At 42.0% G+C, this 17,610-nt stretch overlaps 1 protein-coding gene across 1 annotated transcript in view; it reads left to right on the forward strand.

The window, feature by feature from the left end:
- NSMCE4A (NSE4 homolog A, SMC5-SMC6 complex component) overlaps positions 1–17,610 on the forward strand; it is a 53,670-nt gene that overhangs the window by 9,642 nt on the left and 26,418 nt on the right. Inside the window, exons 4-8 of the mRNA XM_082269133.1 lie at positions 2,435–2,586; positions 2,667–2,766; positions 6,405–6,495; positions 13,748–13,842; positions 14,799–14,847. Coding sequence (XP_082125259.1) covers positions 2,435–2,586; positions 2,667–2,766; positions 6,405–6,495; positions 13,748–13,842; positions 14,799–14,847 — 487 coding nt within the window. The remainder of the gene's footprint in view (positions 1–2,434; positions 2,587–2,666; positions 2,767–6,404; positions 6,496–13,747; positions 13,843–14,798; positions 14,848–17,610) is intronic.

Consider the following 17,610-nt stretch of genomic DNA (forward strand, 5'->3'; position numbering starts at 1 on the left):
TCAAGTCAGTTACATTTCTGGGATATTGATTTGCTCAGTTAAGTGGCAGAGGGGGTTGTTAATCAGTTTAAGCTGCTTTGATGTTAATGAAACTAACAGGTGCACTAGATGGGCAACAATGAGATGACCTCCGAAACGGGTATGGTTTTTACAGGTGGAGGCCACTGACATTTTTTTTTCCTACTCCTGTTTTTCACTAGTTTTGCATTTGGCTAGGGTCAGTGTCACTACTGGTAGCATGAGGTACTTCCTGGACCCTATAGAGGTTGCACAGTCAGTTCAACTCCTCCAGGATGGAACATCAATACGTGCCATTGCCAGAAGGTTTGCTGTGTCTCCCAGCACAGTCTCAATAGCATGGAGGAGATTCCAGGAGACAGGCAGTTACTCTAGTAGAGATTGACAGGGCAGTAGAAGGTCCTTAACCCAGCAGCAGCACCGGTATATGCTCCATTGTGCAAGGAGGAACAGGATGAGCACTGCCAGAGCCCTACAAAATGACCTCCAGCAGGCCACTGGTGTGAATGTCTCAGATCAAACAATCAGAAACATACTTCATGAGGGTGGCCTTAGGGCCCAATGTCCTCTAGAGAGCCCTGTGCCCACTGCCTGGCACCATGGAGCTCCATTTGCATTTGCCATTGAACACCAGTATTGGCAGGTCCGTCACTGGCGCTCTGTGCTTTTCACAGATGAGAGCAGGTTCACCCTGAGCACATGTGACAGACGTGAAAGGGTCTGGAGAAGCTTTGGAGAATGTAATGCTGCCTCTAATATCGTTCCGCATGACCAGTTTGGTGGTGGGTCAGTGATGGTCTGGGGAGGCATATCCATGGAGGAACACACAGATCTTTACAGGCTAGACAATGACACCCTGACTGCCTTTAGGTATTGGGATGAAATCATTGGACCCGTTGTCAGACCCTTTGCTGGTGCAGTGGGTCCTGGGTTCCTCATGGTGCAGGACAATGCTCGGCCTCATGTGGGGATTGTATGCAGCCAGTTCCTGGAGGATGAAGGAATTGATACCATTGAATGGCCCCCACGCTCGCCCTGACCTAAATCCAATAAAACACCTCTGGGATATTATGTTTCGGTCCATCCAGCGCTGCCAGGTTGCACCTCAGCCTTTTTAGAAGCTCAGTGATGCCCTGGTCCAGTTTTGGGAGGAAACTACCCAGGACACCATCTGTTGTCTCATTAGGAGCATGCTCCGACGTCAGGTATGCATAGAAGCATGTGGGGGGCCATACAAACTACTTACATACTACTTGAGTACCTCAACTGCTCACACTCAGCATAGGCGTACTTAGAATTAAACCCCAAAACACATGCTAGTACACCTCCCGAATATGGGGAATACCACATGTGTGAGACTTTTTCATAGTCTAACCACATAGAGTGACCCAAAATCTAAAGAGCACCTTCAGGCATTCCAGTGGCATGAACTACATATCTAATTTCCTGACTACCTATCACATTTTTGGAAGCCTTGGAGCATCAGGACAGCAGAAACACTCACAAAATGACCCCATTTTGGAAAGCAAACACTTCAAAGTATTTTCTGAAAGGCATAGTGAGTCTTATGAAAATGTCATTATTTATTTATTCTTTTGCCACAAGTTTTTGCAAAATGTCAGAAAGGAAAAAAAAAATGTGTTTATTTTTATTTTTTTTTACACAAAGCGGTTAATTCAGTATTTCTAACACAGCATAGGCATACTTAGATTTACACCCCAAAACACATTCTGCTGTTCCTCCTGAGTGTGGCGATACCACATGTGTGAAACCTTTTCACAGCCTGGCCACATTCATGCTATCTAGGGGCATAAATTATGCATCTAATAATGATCAGGGACACTATAACTGGTGTGGTAACAGACTGGTGAGAGTATGTAAAAATCAATAAAATGTATACTTTTTTTTTTTCTTCTTTTTTACAATATTTTTGATTACTTTCACCAGTAGTGCAGTGTTATCATACTGACTGGTGCTCTGGGGTGGTGATCCCTTTTTACAGTGATGATCACTGTAAAAAGCAGTCAGTAAGACTGTTCAAAGGTTTCATTAATAAGACCTTGTTTACTACTGTGATTGGTCACCGCTATCACCTGGTACAGGGCTGCTGTGATTGGCCCTTGTACCATGCGATTGCTGTGACCATTCACAGAGATCACACAGTAGTACACAATTAGAGCCTTGTTTACTATTGGTACAATGATCGGAGATCTGTGTCTGGCAGTCACAGGCCCTGCCACTGAGCAGATGGTAGGGGTTATATCCTCAAGGGGCTGGCCTTTTGGTTTGTGCTCCTAGTATCCATTCTCCCGTAGGTGGCAATATAACTTGGTTTGCTTAATTATCGAGCTGTGTTTCTAAATGAACTTGAAGGAGTTTACTGTAAGTACGAAAAAACTTTTATTCCTTATTGCAGCTTACCTTCATGGGCATTAATCGGTTGGAAAACCCGGACAGTGACAGTGAAGATGAATCATTTGCCAAAGGATATCTTCCCCCAGATGCTTGGTATAAACTTGGAACTGGAGCTGCTAAATATTTCAAAAGAACTCCCACTTTTCATTTCATGTGAGTGACATTGCAGTGCACAGTTCAGAGCAGAGTAAACTGAATTTGGTCAGTCTTAAATCTCATATTTATTTCCCTAGGCTGGGCTCCTTTAAGACAGAACCTGCTGTAGTTCGGCAAAGAATTGACCGCCAACGGAGGGCTAATAAAGTTGAAGAGAAGAGAGCGATGCCAGCACAGGTATGAGGCTTTTTAGAAATAAAACCTGATGTAATAAAAAAAATGTTTTTCACAGTGACCGATCACATTTACACCTGCCTTGAAAGCTGAGATGTGATTGAGAGAGAGTAAGAGATTATATATATATATATATATATATAGGGTACACTGGTTTTGGAAAGTACACTTTGCTGACCTCTGACTTGTATAGTGAAGTTTTGGGCATCATAAGAAAGCCCTGATGAAAGGGGGGTTCTGATCCCCTAAATGCATTGGTGTTTTTTTTTTTTTTTTTTATATAGTATAAATGACTTTGAACTCTTATCTTTTGCTCTGGTGTTTCTTCCATTTGTGTGTGTTTTTCTGGTAACCTGTTGTGTTGGGGTCAGTGTTAATTTTGGCAGCAAATTTCAATTTAGTTTTAGTCTTAGTCTTAGGACTAAAATAGCATTTTAGTTTTAGTCCCATTTTAGTCTTCTGCTAGTGTTTTTTAGTTTTAGTCGTATTTAGGCGACTAAAACTCCAGTACTTTTTAGTCGACTAAAACATCCTACTTTTTAGTCGACTAAAACGTCCTACATTTTAGTCGACTAAAACTAATTTTAGTCATTTATAATCGAATGGGTGTAGTTCAATTGTAATTTGTAATCCATTATTTAAGCATTTCTCTACAATTTCCAAACTCATTATATACTACTGCTGGCCCTGGAGTGAAAAATCTAATATGTTATTATTTATGGTATTAAGCTTTGAGCATGCACCAGTGTTCATTTTGGCAGCAAATTTAGATTTAGTTTTAGTTATAGTCTTTTGACTAAAATGCCATTTTAGTTTTAGTCGTATTTTAGTCATCTGAATTGTTTTAGTTTTAGTCGTATTTTAGTAGACTAAAATTGTGTTAATTTAGTCGACGAAAACGTTTTAGTCGACGAAATTAACACTGGTTGGGGTACCCACTGGAGGATAGCTTGTCTGCTGTAAGCAGCCTAACCTGAGCCAGTGAGCTTGTCAAATATTTTTGCCCTCTCGCTTCTTTGTATGAACTCGCATCAAAATCCCAGTGCCTCTTGGATGCTTTTGCTTCATTGAAATAATACGGTTACTTTGTCAGCTGTATAGCCTTAGTGGCTGACTGAATGTTTTCAAAGTGCTTGTCTATGTAAGAAACTGTCATCTTTCCATCAGCTTTTTTCCTTGTGACCAAAACTAGATTTACAGGTGCCGCTCAAGGCTCCACTTGGCCCTCTTATGTAACAACTGCTTGACTAAGGTAGACTAAGCGCTGTGGGCGGAGTGAAAGTGAAATAATTTTTTTTTCATGAGACAACACTGAAGAAATGACACTTTGCTACAATGTAAAGTAGTGAGTGTACAGCTTGTATAACAGTGTAAATTTTCTGTCCCCTCAAAATAACTCAACACAGCCATTAATGTCTAAACCGCTGGCAATAAAAGTGAGTACACCCCGAAGTGAAAATGTCCAAATTGGGCCCAATCAGCCATTTTCCCTCCCGGGTGTCATGTGACTCGTTAGTGTTACAAGATCTCAGGTGTGTTAAATTTGGTGTTATAGCTCTCACTCTCATACTGGTCACTGGAAGTTCAACATGGCACCTCATGGCAAAGAACTCTGAGGATCTGAAAAAAAGAATTGTTGCTCTACATAAAGATGGCCTAGGCTATAAGAAGATTGCCAAGACCCTGAAACTGAGCTGCAGCATGGTGGTCAAGACCATATAGCGATTTAACAGGACAGGTTTCACTCAGAACAGGCCTCACCATGGTCAACCAAAGAGGTTGAGCGCACATGCTCCGCGTCTTATCCAGAGGTTGTTTTTGGAAAATAGATGTGTGAGTGCTGCCAATGCTGCAGAAGTTGAAGGGATGGGGGGTCAGCCTGTCAGTGCTCAGACCTTACGCCACATGCTACATCTAATTGGTCTGCATGGTTGTCGTCCCAGAAGGAAGCCTCTTCTAAAGATGATGCACAAAAAAGTCTGCAAACAGTTTGCTGAAGACAAGCAGACTAAGGTCATGGATTATTAGAACTATGTCCTGTGGTCTGATGAGACCAAGATAAACTTATTTGGTTCAGATGGTTTCAAGCGTGTGTGGCGGCAACCAGTTAAGGAGTACAAAGACAAGTGTGTCTTGCCTACAGTCAAGCATGGTGGCAGGAGTGTCATGGTCTGGGGCTGCATGAGTGCTGCCAGCACTGGGGAGCTACAGTTTATTGAGAGAACCATGAATGCCAACATGTACTGTGACATACTGAAGCAGATCGTGATCCCCTCCCTTCGGAGACTGGGCCACAGGGCAGTATTCCAACATGATAACGACCCCAAACACACCTCCAAGTCTACCACTGACTTTGCTAAAGAAGCTGAGGGTAAAGGTGATGGACTGGCCAAACATGACTCCAGACCTAAACCCTATTGAGCATCTGTGGATCATCTTCAAATGGAAGGTGGACGAGCGCAAGGTCTCTAACATCCACCAGCTCCGTGATGTTGTCATGGAGAAGTAGAAGAGGACTCCAGTGGCAACCTGTAAAGCTCTGGTGAACTCCATGCCCAAGAGGGTTAAGGCAGTGCTGGAAAATAATGGTGTCCACACAATATTGACACTTTGGTCCCAGTTTGGACATTTTCACTTAGGGGTGTACTCACTTTTGTTGCCAGACAAACGGCTGTGTGTTGAGTTATTTTGAGGGGACAGTAAATTTACACTACTACTTTACATTACAGCAAAGTTTCATTTCTTCAGTGTTGTCACATGAAAAGATATAATAAAATATTTACAAAAATGTGAGGGGTGTACTCACTTTTGTGAGATACTGTATATTTGTGAGCAACTATTTTAAAGGATGAAGCACACGAAGGGCAACCAAAATATCTGATGAGCACCTTGAGAAATCATTGACAATTACTACTGCGCCCATCAAACCAGATATTGATGCGTCCGTGTCAATGTTGAATATCGTACTAGTTTTATGTTCCCCCCCCCCCCCCCCTTTTACTTTTATTATATAAAAAAAAAAAAAAAAAAATTATTATCATTCCATTATCTATATCAAGGATCTTAACTTGCAATCTGCCTGTTACTTCTGCTCATCGACAATCCTTAGTGTATTTTATGTGTGGCCCAAAACAATTCTTCCAATGTGGCTTAAAAAGGTCAAAAGGTTGGACATCCCTGCTTGTACGCTGTATGTTCGCATACAGTGGTTTCACTTAGGGACTGAACTCTTCTTTATAGCTTGCATTCAGTTGACCCTAATTAAGAGTGTACGGGTATTCATTTGTAAACTGGATTTTCCCCATACATATGTTCCAAAGCATCCAGGGTGCCCACAATTTTTAATCATGCGTATGTACATACGTGTTCTTGTGTTGTCAGTAATACAATGCAGTACAGAACTCACCCTTCAAAATGCACACATGCTAGTTCTTGTGCCCATGACACAAAATACCCACCCTGACAATTATCTGAGCAAATCTGGTATACACTTGCCTTTGGTCAAATCCTGGTTTGTGTAAAATGCAGTGTGTAATTTGCGTGCATTACACAAATTGTTTAGGCGGGGTTTTTTTTTTCTTTTGCATGAGCAAGATTCTGCATATATCATTTTAATATTTTATATATTTATTTATTTTTAGCTGAAAAAAATGGAAGAGTCTCACCAGGAAGCAACAGAAAAGGAAGTAGAGCGTATTCTGGGCTACTTACAGACCTATTTTAGAGAAGATCGTGAGTCTGAACTTTTAGTAATAATTTGATGCTTGCCATTATCCATTAAAGCAAACCTGTGAAGAGTGTAATACGTAGGCTGCTATTGTTGACCTCCTCTTGGTTGGCGGTTACCATCTATCTATGTAAGTTTTCAGACTTGGAGGGGGCATTTTACTGCCAAGTAACCATCATTTTCAGAAGAGGTTGGCAATAGTAGCTGCACTACCTGGCCAGAAATATAGTGAGTGTTGACTTCACTGGCATTCTTGCTGTAGGTGTAGCTAGAAAATTTGCATGATACCTGCTAGAAATTTCTAAAGAAAGCAATGACAGAGCAAAAATTTATCTTGTAACATCTTGCATGTGAAAAACCTTATCCCTAGAATCTTTGCTGTTTTTTGGGAATTAATTTAGTAGTATTTAATTTGATACCTAGCATAGTTGTAAGTTAGAAAGATGTTAACCTAGTTCAGGGAATCTATGTCACCATTTAATTTAGGATCCTGTGTTCCCTTTCTTGGGTACAGGTATAACGTTGGGGCTTTTGTATCCAACCGTTAACTAAATATGATACTATCCGCTGCTAAAAATACTAATCTAAAGATGACAAAATGAACTGCTTGAAACGAAACAGGATCAACTATATAACAACATCAACATATAGTGCAACAATGTAGAACCTTAGACATCCCAACAAGTAAAGCACATGCGAGTACTGCCCAGCGCCATATAAAATAAAGCACACGTGAAGATGTTGCCATGCACCACTGGGGTCCCAGTTCGAATCATAGTCAGGACACTATCTGCATGGAGCCGGCATGTTTTTCCTGTGCTTGCATAGGTTTCCTACTACACTCTAAAGACATGCTGGTAGGTTAATTGGCTCCTGTGTGTGCATATGTGCCCATGTGAGTTAGGAACCTTAGATTGTAAGCTTCTTGAGGGCAGGGACTGATATGAATGTACAGTATGAAAAGTATCGCATAGATTGTTGTTGCTATATAAATATCTGTATTAATGATCACATTCAAATTGCCCAGGAGCACATTTAACAAAATACGTGAACATTTCCAAATGGCATGTGTGAACACTGCCTAGGCCCACATACAATAAATCACAAGCAAACACTGTCTACTGGTACATATAACCAAAGCACATATTAACATTGTCTAGTGGCACTTAAAGTGGTTGTAAAGGCTCAAGGTTTTTTACCTTCTCTGTGCAGCAGCCCCCTAATACTTACCTGAGCCCCATCATGATCCAGCGATATGCACAAGAGATTTGGCTCTCTGGGGACTCTCCCTCATTGGCTGAGACAGCAGTGGGAGCCATTGGCTTCTGCGTCTGTCAATCACAGCCAGTGAGCCAATAAGGAGAGAGGCGGGGCCGAGCTGCAGCTGTGTGTAGCTCGCTCTGGGGGCACTCGGCAGGAGGGAGGGGCCAGCAGTGCCGGCAGGGGGACCCGAGAAGAGGAGGATCGTGGCTGCTCTTTGCAAAACCATTACACAGAGCAGGTAAGTATAACATGTTTGTTATTTTTAAAAAACAAAAAAATTGCCTTGAATATCACTTTAAAACTTAGCACATGTAAACATGCCCACACAAGAACATTGCAGAGTGGCACATCCAACAAAGCACTTGTTAACATTGCCCCGTAGTACATCTAACAAGGCACACATGAACTTTGCCCACTGGCAATATAACAAAGCACATGTAAACATTGCCCACACGTAAACACTGCCCAGTGGCACATATAACTTGGGACACATGAACATTGCCCAGTGGAATATATAACAAAACATGTGCCCCTTCCCCTGATTTCTCTGTCAGGATCGATGGCACAACTATTACCCATCCCTGCATGCCAGGTTGTGAAGTGTAATCCTGGACTCTGAACTCTCCTTTCGACACCACACCCAATCACTGTCCAAATCTTGCCAACTCAACTTCCGCAACATTTCCAAAGTACGCCCTTTCCTAACCAATGGCACCACAAGGCTGCTAATTCATTCCCTGGTTAGCTCTCAACTCGACTACTGCAACTCCCTCCTCTTTGGGTTATCTTTACATAGGCTATCATTAATCATTAAAAAAAAAAAGCTAGCATTTTGTAATTATAAAAAAACCCAGAGCAATGAAGATAAGGAAATCTACAAGATTAGGCAGAAAGAGGCTAAGCAAGTTGTAAGAATTTCTAAAGCGCAGGCAGAAGAAAAACTAGCTCAGTCTATGAAAAAGGGGGATAAGACATTCTTCAGATATATAAATGAAAAAAGGAAATTAAAACAAGGAATAACTAAATTAAAAACAAAGGACGGAAGGTATGTAGAAGAGAATAAAGGGCTAGCTGACTACCTTAATGAATACTTCTGTTCAGTTTTTACAGAAGAAAAAGAAGGACCTCCACTTGAAAGGATGACTAATGAATCGTTTGATGCATGTGTCTTTACAGAGGAAGACGTTCTAAGATTTCTGTCTAAAGTGAAGACAAATAAGTCACAGGGTCCTGATGAGATACACCCAAAATTATTAAAAGAGCTTAGTGGTGAGCTGGCAAAACCATTAACAGATTTATTTAACCAATCTTTAGTAACAGGAGTCATCCCGGAAGATTGGAAATTGGCAAATGTCGTGCCCATTCACAAGAAAGGTAGTAGGGAGGAATCGAGCAACTATAGACCAGTGAGTCTGACATCAATAGTAGGCAAATTAATGGAAACCCTATTAAAGGATAGGATTGTGGAACATCTTAAATCCCATGGATTGCAAGATGAAAAACAACATGGGTTTACTTCAGGGAGATCATGTCAAACAAATCTTATAGATTTTTTTGACTGGGTGACTAAAATAATAGACGGTGGAGGTGCAGTAGACATTGCATATCTAGATTTTAGTAAGGCTTTTGACACTGTCCCACATAGAAGACTTATCAATAAACTGCAGTCATTGAGCATGGACCCCCATATTGTTGAGTGGATTAGGCAGTGGCTGAGTGACAGACACAGAGGGTTGTAGTCAATGGAGAACATTCAGAACAAGGTCATGTTACCAGTGGGGTGCCTCGGGGATCTGTACTGGGACCAATTTTGTTTAATATCTTCATAAGTGATATTGCAAAAGGCCTCGATGGTAAGGTTTGTCTTTTTGCTGATGACACAAAGATATGTAACAGGGTTGATGTTCCTGGAGGGAAACGCCAAATGGAAAAGGATTTAGGAAAACTAGAAGAATGGTCAGAACTCTGGCAACTGAAATTTAATGTGGATAAGTGCAAGATAATGCACCTGGGGCATAAAAACCCAAGGGCAGAATATAGAATATTTGACACAGTCCTGACCTCAGTATCTGAGGAAAGGGATTTAGGAGTAATTATTTCAGAAGACTTAAAGGTGGGAAGACAATGTAATAGAGCAGCACGAAATGCCAGCAGAATGCTTGGATGTATAGGGAGAGGTATAAGCGGTAGAAAGAGAGAAGTGCTTATGCCGCTGTACAGAACACTGGTGAGACCTCACTTGGAGTATTGTGCGCAGTACTGGAGGCCACATCTCCAGAAGGATATAGATACTCTAGAGAGAGTTCAGAGAAGAGCTACTAAACTAGTACATGGATTGCAGGAAAAAACTTACCAGGAAAGGTTAAAGGACCTTAACATGTATAGCTTGGAAGAAAGAAGAGACAGAGGGGATATGATAGAAACTTTTAAATACATAAAGGGAATCAACTCGGTAAAGGAGGAGAGCATATTTAAAAGAAGAAAAACTACCACAAGAGGACACAGTTTTAAATTAGAGGGGCAAAGGTTTAAAAGTAATATGAGGAAGTATTACTTTACTGAGAGAGTAGTGGATGCATGGAATAACCTTCCTGCAGAAGTGGTAGCTGCAAATACAGTGAAGGAGTTTAAGCATGCATGGGATAGGCATAAGGCTATCCTTCATATAAGATAGGGCCAGGGACTATTCATAGGATTCAGATATATTGGGCAGACTAGATGGGCCAAATGGTTCTTATCTGCCGACACATTCTATGTTTCTATGCTATCCCCCCTTCAGTCCATCATAGTTTCGAGGGGCAACAAAACTATAAAGGGGAATGGAGGACCTCAATTACGAGTAACGCCTACAAGCACTAAATGTATTTTCGCTGGAGAAGAGACACTTGAGAGGGGACATGATAGCAATCTACAAATACCTCAGTGTTGATCCCAATGTAGGAAAAATGCTATTCAGTCTCAGGGAGTGCAAGGACACGTGGCCACACGATGAGATTGGAGGAGAAGCGGTTTAACCTTAAAGTGGATGTAAACCTGATTCATGAGATTTGACCTAGGCACATATATCTGCATTGTTTTCTTATTTCTCTCCAAAGCCTTGAGTCCAGTGGATTTCTCCTGCTCTGTTCTCTTGCGATCAGCATGATAACTTCTGATAAGTTCTCCGTCATTTAAGATAGAACCAGGTGGAATTTTGTGTTGGGATGGGTACCATAAATAGAAAGCTGGTCTATTCACAGCACATCCCTTCCTTCCTTCCTTCTTCTGCCTATGTGGAGGGGGGGTGCCTTTCCTCCAATCAGCTGTCTCACAGTGTATACCAACACAACAGTCCCAGTGCTGAACAGGAAGAGAAAATCTTTAACACAATGTCCACTTTCTAAATAATATAGAAAGCTGAAAACCGCAGATATGCATATAAAACTTATGTAGGGAGATTTGTTTAATCTCTGTGTATCATGTGAGGCTGTTCACTTCACTGGTATATGTGAGGGTTTACACCCACTTTAAGCTGCACAGTGGGTTTTTCACTGTCAGGGCAGTAAGAATGTGGAACTCTCTTCCACAATTGGTGGTGTCAGAGGGGGGTAATTGATTTTTTTCAAAAGACGGACGTGCGTCTTACAGAGCACAATATACAGGGATATTGAAAATAAATATTGACACTGACAAACCTACATCTACATGGGTTGAACTGGATGGACTTTTGTCCTTCTTCAACTGTAACTACTATGTAACTATGAATGCTGCTGTCTCCTTAACCTTTACCATCCGTTCAGTTTCTGCTACCCTTCTCTGCCAATCCCTTCATTGACTTCCACTCACCCAACAAATTAAAAATATTAACAATAACTTACAAAGCCATCCATAACTATGCCCCCTGGTTCCATTACTAATCTAGTCTCAAAATGCCAACCAAATTGTTCTCTTCGTTCCTCTCAAGACCTCCTGCTCTCTAGCTACCTTGTCACCTCCTCCCATGCTCATCTCCAGGACTTCTCCCGAGCCTCTCTCATCCTCTGGAACTCCCTACACCATGCTGCTTAACTATCTCCTACTCTGTCCACTTTTAGGCAATCCCTAAAACAGTGTTAATCAACTCCGGTCCTCAGGGCACACTTAACAGGCCAGATTTTAAGTATTGCCTTGGGGAGATGCAGACTAGAATACTGCAATCACTGAGCAGCAAATTATATCTCCTGTGATGTATTTCAGTTTTCTTTCAAACCTGGCCTGTTAGGGCTCTTTCACACAGGCGATCCGATCAGATCCGCCTGTCAGTTTAAGCGGATCTGATCGGATCCTCCATGCAGCTCTATGGGGCAGCGGATGTCAGCTGAGACACCTCCGCTGACACCCGCTGCCATCTGTATCCGATCCTGTCCGTGAAATCCGGACGGATGGAAACCCTATTTTTCCATCCGTTCAGGGATCGGATCGGATGAGAGCAGACAGGCGGTCCGCTCTCATCCGATCCCCCATAGAGAGCAGCGAGAGCTGTGACACCTCCCTCTCCGCACTGCAAGCAGAGACGGAGCTGTCATCCACCGGCTCAGCGGGGATCGGCGGATCGATCCCCGCTGAGCAGCACGGATCCGCCTACGGAGGCGGACTGTGTGAAAGAGCCCTAAGTGTGCTGAGGGGACTGGAGTATAGAAACACTGTCCTTAAACCCCTTCTTTTCAGTGAAGCCTAAGCTGCCTCCACCTAACAGCCATACATTTTTGTTTTCTTGACTAGCTCATCCCCCACAATTTCCTTTTTTGTATCTCTTGACCCTCCCTTTTAAATGGTAAGATCTAATGAGCAGGGCGCTCTGATTTATTATCCTGCATTGGATTCTATTGTAGCTGTACTGTCTGCCCTCCTATTGTAAAGAGCTGCGCAAACTGTTGGCGCTATATAAATCCTGTATAATAACACATGAGCAGCGGCACAAAAAACAAGGCACACATGAATGTTGCCCAGCGGCACAAAAAACAAGGCACACATGAATGTTGCCCAGCGTCACATTTAACAAGCACATGTGAACATTGAGTAGTGACATATATAACAAAGCACATATGAAAATTGCCCAGCAGAACGTATGACAAACACATGGGCATTGCCCTATGGCACACAAAACGTGGTACATTGTCCAGGAAAACATTTAGGAAAGCACACATGAACATTGTCCAGTGACACCTATAACAAAGAGTCCATACCATCTAAAAAGCCAAAGCTCACAAAGATGAACGGTGTTACCAAGCCTGTTAACATATAGTTTGTGGCAAGGAATTCTAAAAAATTTGATTTATTTTGTTTCGAAACCTTATTAATGTTCTGCATTGCTGGCCATGGCACTATAGTACAGCAATTATTTTTTTCTGATGTGTTTTTTTGTTTCTTGTCCCTTTCCCTGATTAGCATTTGATTATAAGTGATGAAGTAGAGGTTGGAGATCTTTTTGGGTAAAAGGAAATCCGGATGGCTGCACACCGAAACTGAGATCCAAAACGCTTTTATTCATGTATAAAGAACATAGAGAGCACAACGTGTACCAGCAGAGGGCGACTAACGCGTTTCACATATAGATTGTGCTTTATCATAGCCTAATTGTTATCCACCGGACCTAATTTACAATTAGGCTTTGACAAAGCACAATCTATGTGTGAAACATGTTAGCCGTCCTCCCCTGCTGGTACATGTTGTGCCCACTATGTACTTTTTACACGAATAAAGGTGTTTTGGATCTCCGTTTTGGTGTGCAGCCATCCGGATTTCTTTTTACTTGACTGCGACTGGCCGAGCGCCCTACCTTGAGGAGATCATACCAGAGTCGGCTCACCTTTGAGTAGTGTGAATCTTTCTGTGTATGTGAAGATTTATTTAATAGATGTGTAGCTTATAAAGTTAATCTGTGCTTTAAAACTTTCGATTATTATGATCTTTTATTTTGTTTTTTAGAGCTCCTATTTCCCTCATTTAATTTTTATTTTCTTTTTCTTTTGATAGCTGACACTCCCATATCTTTCTTTGATTTTGTTATCAATCCACATTCTTTTTCTCGTACAGTTGAGAACATCTTCCATGTTTCTTTTATCATTAGGGTAAGTCTTTCATAAAGCTGTACATAATAATTGGTAATTATCTTTTCCCGTTTTTGTATTTGACTATATTTGCATGGGCGACTAGCACTGGTGCGAATGACAACAGCAAGGAATCTGCTGATTTCTGCAGCTGTTTCAGGCATCTGTGAGCCTCCAAGCCCTATACACTTCAATGACAGGTCGACGGTGGCCGCAGGTATCTGTGGCTGTCCCCCAAGCCAGCGATTAGCTGCGCTGATCACTGCTGGGGTATTTTTATGTCTGTGTGTGCAGGAAAAATACATCAATTTTAGTGATCTTACGCATTTAGTAAATATTGTGCAAAAAAAAGAAAATTGCAACTGCCGACGTTTTATTCTACAGGAGAAGTGTGCTAACAGGATCATTTCATATTCAGGGAGTGATCCATGATTAGAATTTCTGCTGTAAGTAGCAGACAATGCTATCTGGCCTATGAGGACCTGAAAAGGAATAGCATAGGTATAAGGGAGGCCATAGATTATGCAATTTTCTTCCCTTCTATCATGGATGGATGGAAAGAAAATAGCTTGATTCCCCCATCAGCACAGTCAGTGTTGATATAAGAATCCCTCTAGCAGCACTGTTGTGTTCTGCCGGCAGAGAGCTTGGGGAACCTTCTCTGCCAGCAGAACACAATGATTAGAGTTTCTGGGTATAGCTGGTGGCACTAATCGTCCAGGAAAAACCTGCCAGGCTGATTGTACAGAAGATGATCGATCGACTTGTGCACAACCAGGGAGCCCATACTTGGATTAAAATTTGGCCTATCCCTGCTGAACCGGACGATTTAAGATCCACGTATGGCCTGCTTAATGTGGTATGTAATGTTTCTGTTATGTCTATGATGAAGCATACCATTTTTAATTTTTTTGCTTTTCATGGTGTAATTCACATTTTCTTATTCTGATGCATGACTTTCTCCTTATGTCTCGTAGGATGGTTTTGCAAGAATAAAACTCGATAATGACAAGCTGCCAGTGATAGGTAAGCTTGGAACTTAAATGATTAAAATGACTGTGCCTTGTTGTCCACCCTTGGGAACAATACAGTTATTGCGTGATTGTGTTCATATCTGATGAATAATACAGTGCATCCGGAAATATTCACAGCGCTTCACTCTTTCCACATTAATTTTCCTCAAAATTCTAAAAACAATGCTGCCCCATAATGACAACGTGAAAAAAGTTTGTTTGAAATCTATTCGTATTAAATCAAATCAAACATATTAACCACTTACCGCATACTGACGTACCCATACGTCGGCAGACTTTGCGGGGTTATACCGGGATGATGCCTCTAGCTAGAGGCATCATCCCGGTACCGTGGTTTAAAGCCGACGGTCGGTTTTCCGTCGGTAACGACCGATGCGGCTCGGGAGCCACTCGATCGTTACCCGGGTGAGTGGGAGGGGACGTCCCCCCACCTCCCGCTGCCTTCCGTGGCTTTGCTCGGGGCTCCTGTTCCACCGGGAGCCCCGAGCACCCAGCCGGCACGTCCGCCGGCTGGATGGAGTCGGAAACGGCATTGATCGGGTCTCCGATGACGTAACCCGGAGGCGACGTCCATGACGTCACTTCCGGGCTACTGTGCTGCAAAAGGCGGCAAATTTAAAAAACGGCTGTATGCAATTTTCGTTTGGGGGTTCTAAGTAGTTTTCTAGGAAAAAATACTGATTTTAACAAAAAGTGTCCGAAATAGGGCTGGGGCTTAAGTGGTTAATAATAATAAAAAAAAAAAAAAACCTCACATGTACATAATGCATCACAGCCTTTGCAATGACAGTCAGAATTGAGCTCAGGTGCATCTTGTTTCCACTGATCATCCTTGAGATGTTTCTACAACTTGATTGGAGTCCACCTGTGGTAAATTCAGTTGATTGGACATGATTTGGAAAGGCACACACCTGTCTATATAAGGACCCACAGTTAACAGTGCATGTCAGAGCACAAACCAAGCCAACAAAATGTGGAAAAAAAGTAAAGCGCTGTGAATACTTTCCGGATGCACTATACCTCTCTATGAGGGAGTTTGTAGTAACAGTGAAATAAAGAATAGGAAGGTAAAGCGGATCTTCATCGCATCTTCATTTGAGCACTACAAACCAAGAAAACAAATTAATTTTTTATATTCAAAACAAATTCCCCCATCCATCCATGTCTCCAGGCATCTTTTTGTTGAGGAATTGCTTTGCAAAATACCCTGTAGCATTTATGCCTGTGGCCATCTTGTGTAAGGGCAGATGATTCATGTAGTATTTACTTCCTGAACTCCATCTGCCCTTAGCTCAGGCAGGAGGGTGTGCTTAGCTGAGAAAACACCTCCTGAACACTTCTGGGATGTATGACATAATTTGCCTAAGCCTGGAAAAAATGTAAAACAAGTAAATATATGCTATAGTGTAGTTTCCTATCAATTTACTGATGCTAGTAGCTGCAAATGGATTTAAAATAGTCAATGCTCATTGAAAGAGTGAAGCTCTGCTTTAAAAATACCAAGTCAGCATTTTTCCATTTCTCCATAGTTAAAGATTCTAAGGCGGCCTTCTCACTCTTTACTGGAGCCATGTCTTTTTAAATGAAGTGGTTACTTAGGCGTGCCATACATGGCTCAAATGGGGGTGACAATGCTGCTGCAAACTGAGAAGCACTTTTCCAGTGTTGTTAAAGAGGATGTAAAGCCTGGGGAAAAAAATGTCTTTTTGCAAAGTAAATGCATAATGTGCTAGTATGCATCACATACTAGCACAATATGTGTCACTTACCTGCAAATGAAGCCCACGTCGTCCCTGCTGGAGGCCACATCCATCTTCACCCGTCTTCCTTCCAGGTCTGTGGGCTCCGGCTGTGCTACTGGCCGAGGCCGTGTGAAGTCACGTGCACGGCACGTTTCTTCAGAGCGCATGCACCGATGACGTCATCGGCCGCATGCAATGTAATATCTCCTAAACGGTGCAAGTTTAGGAGATATTTACGGTTCCTATAGGTAGGCCCTGTTATAGGCTTACCTATTGGTACAAACAGTACTCGGGGGTTTAAAACCCCTTTAAAGTGACCCTAAACTCTAGTTTAACACCTTCCCGCCCAGCCTATAGCAAAATGACAGCCGTGCAGGGGTTGTATTGTTCTGACTGATATGGCATCCTTCAGAACAAGCCGCTCGTGCACGCCCCCGGGGCGCATCTCTTATCACGGTGTGACTGGACACAGCTGATCACAGTATAAACAGGGAGGGCATTGATTATCAGTGATGCCCACCTGTGCCCATCAGTACTGCCTTTCAGTGCAGCTTATCCGTGCCCGTCAGTTCAGCCTCATCAGCACACATCAGTGAGGGAGAAAAATTATATATTTACTAAATATATAAATATTTACTAAATTATTATTATTATTATTTTATTTGTTTAGCAAAAAACAAAAAACTCAGTGTTTGATGAAATACCATCAAAAGAAAGCTCTACCTGTCTCAAAAAAATGCTAAAATGTAGTTTGGGTATAGTGTTGCATGTCCGCCCAATTGCCATTCAAAGTGCGACATCGCTGAAAGCTGAAATTTGACCTGGGCAGGAAGGAGGTGAAAGTGCCCAGAATTGAAGTGGTTATAAAAGAAAAAAAATATTCTATTCAATTATATATATACATATCACGCCTTTGACAATGTCTACGATGACGAAACGCGCTAGGCACGCATGACGCAAGCACGCTATCTCTGTACACATGCTGTTTTTCATTCTACGATATGTGAGTACCT

Source organism: Pelophylax lessonae (genome assembly GCF_965119305.1).
Source record: "Pelophylax lessonae genome assembly, chromosome: 9".
Lineage (NCBI taxonomy): Eukaryota > Metazoa > Chordata > Amphibia > Anura > Ranidae > Pelophylax > Pelophylax lessonae.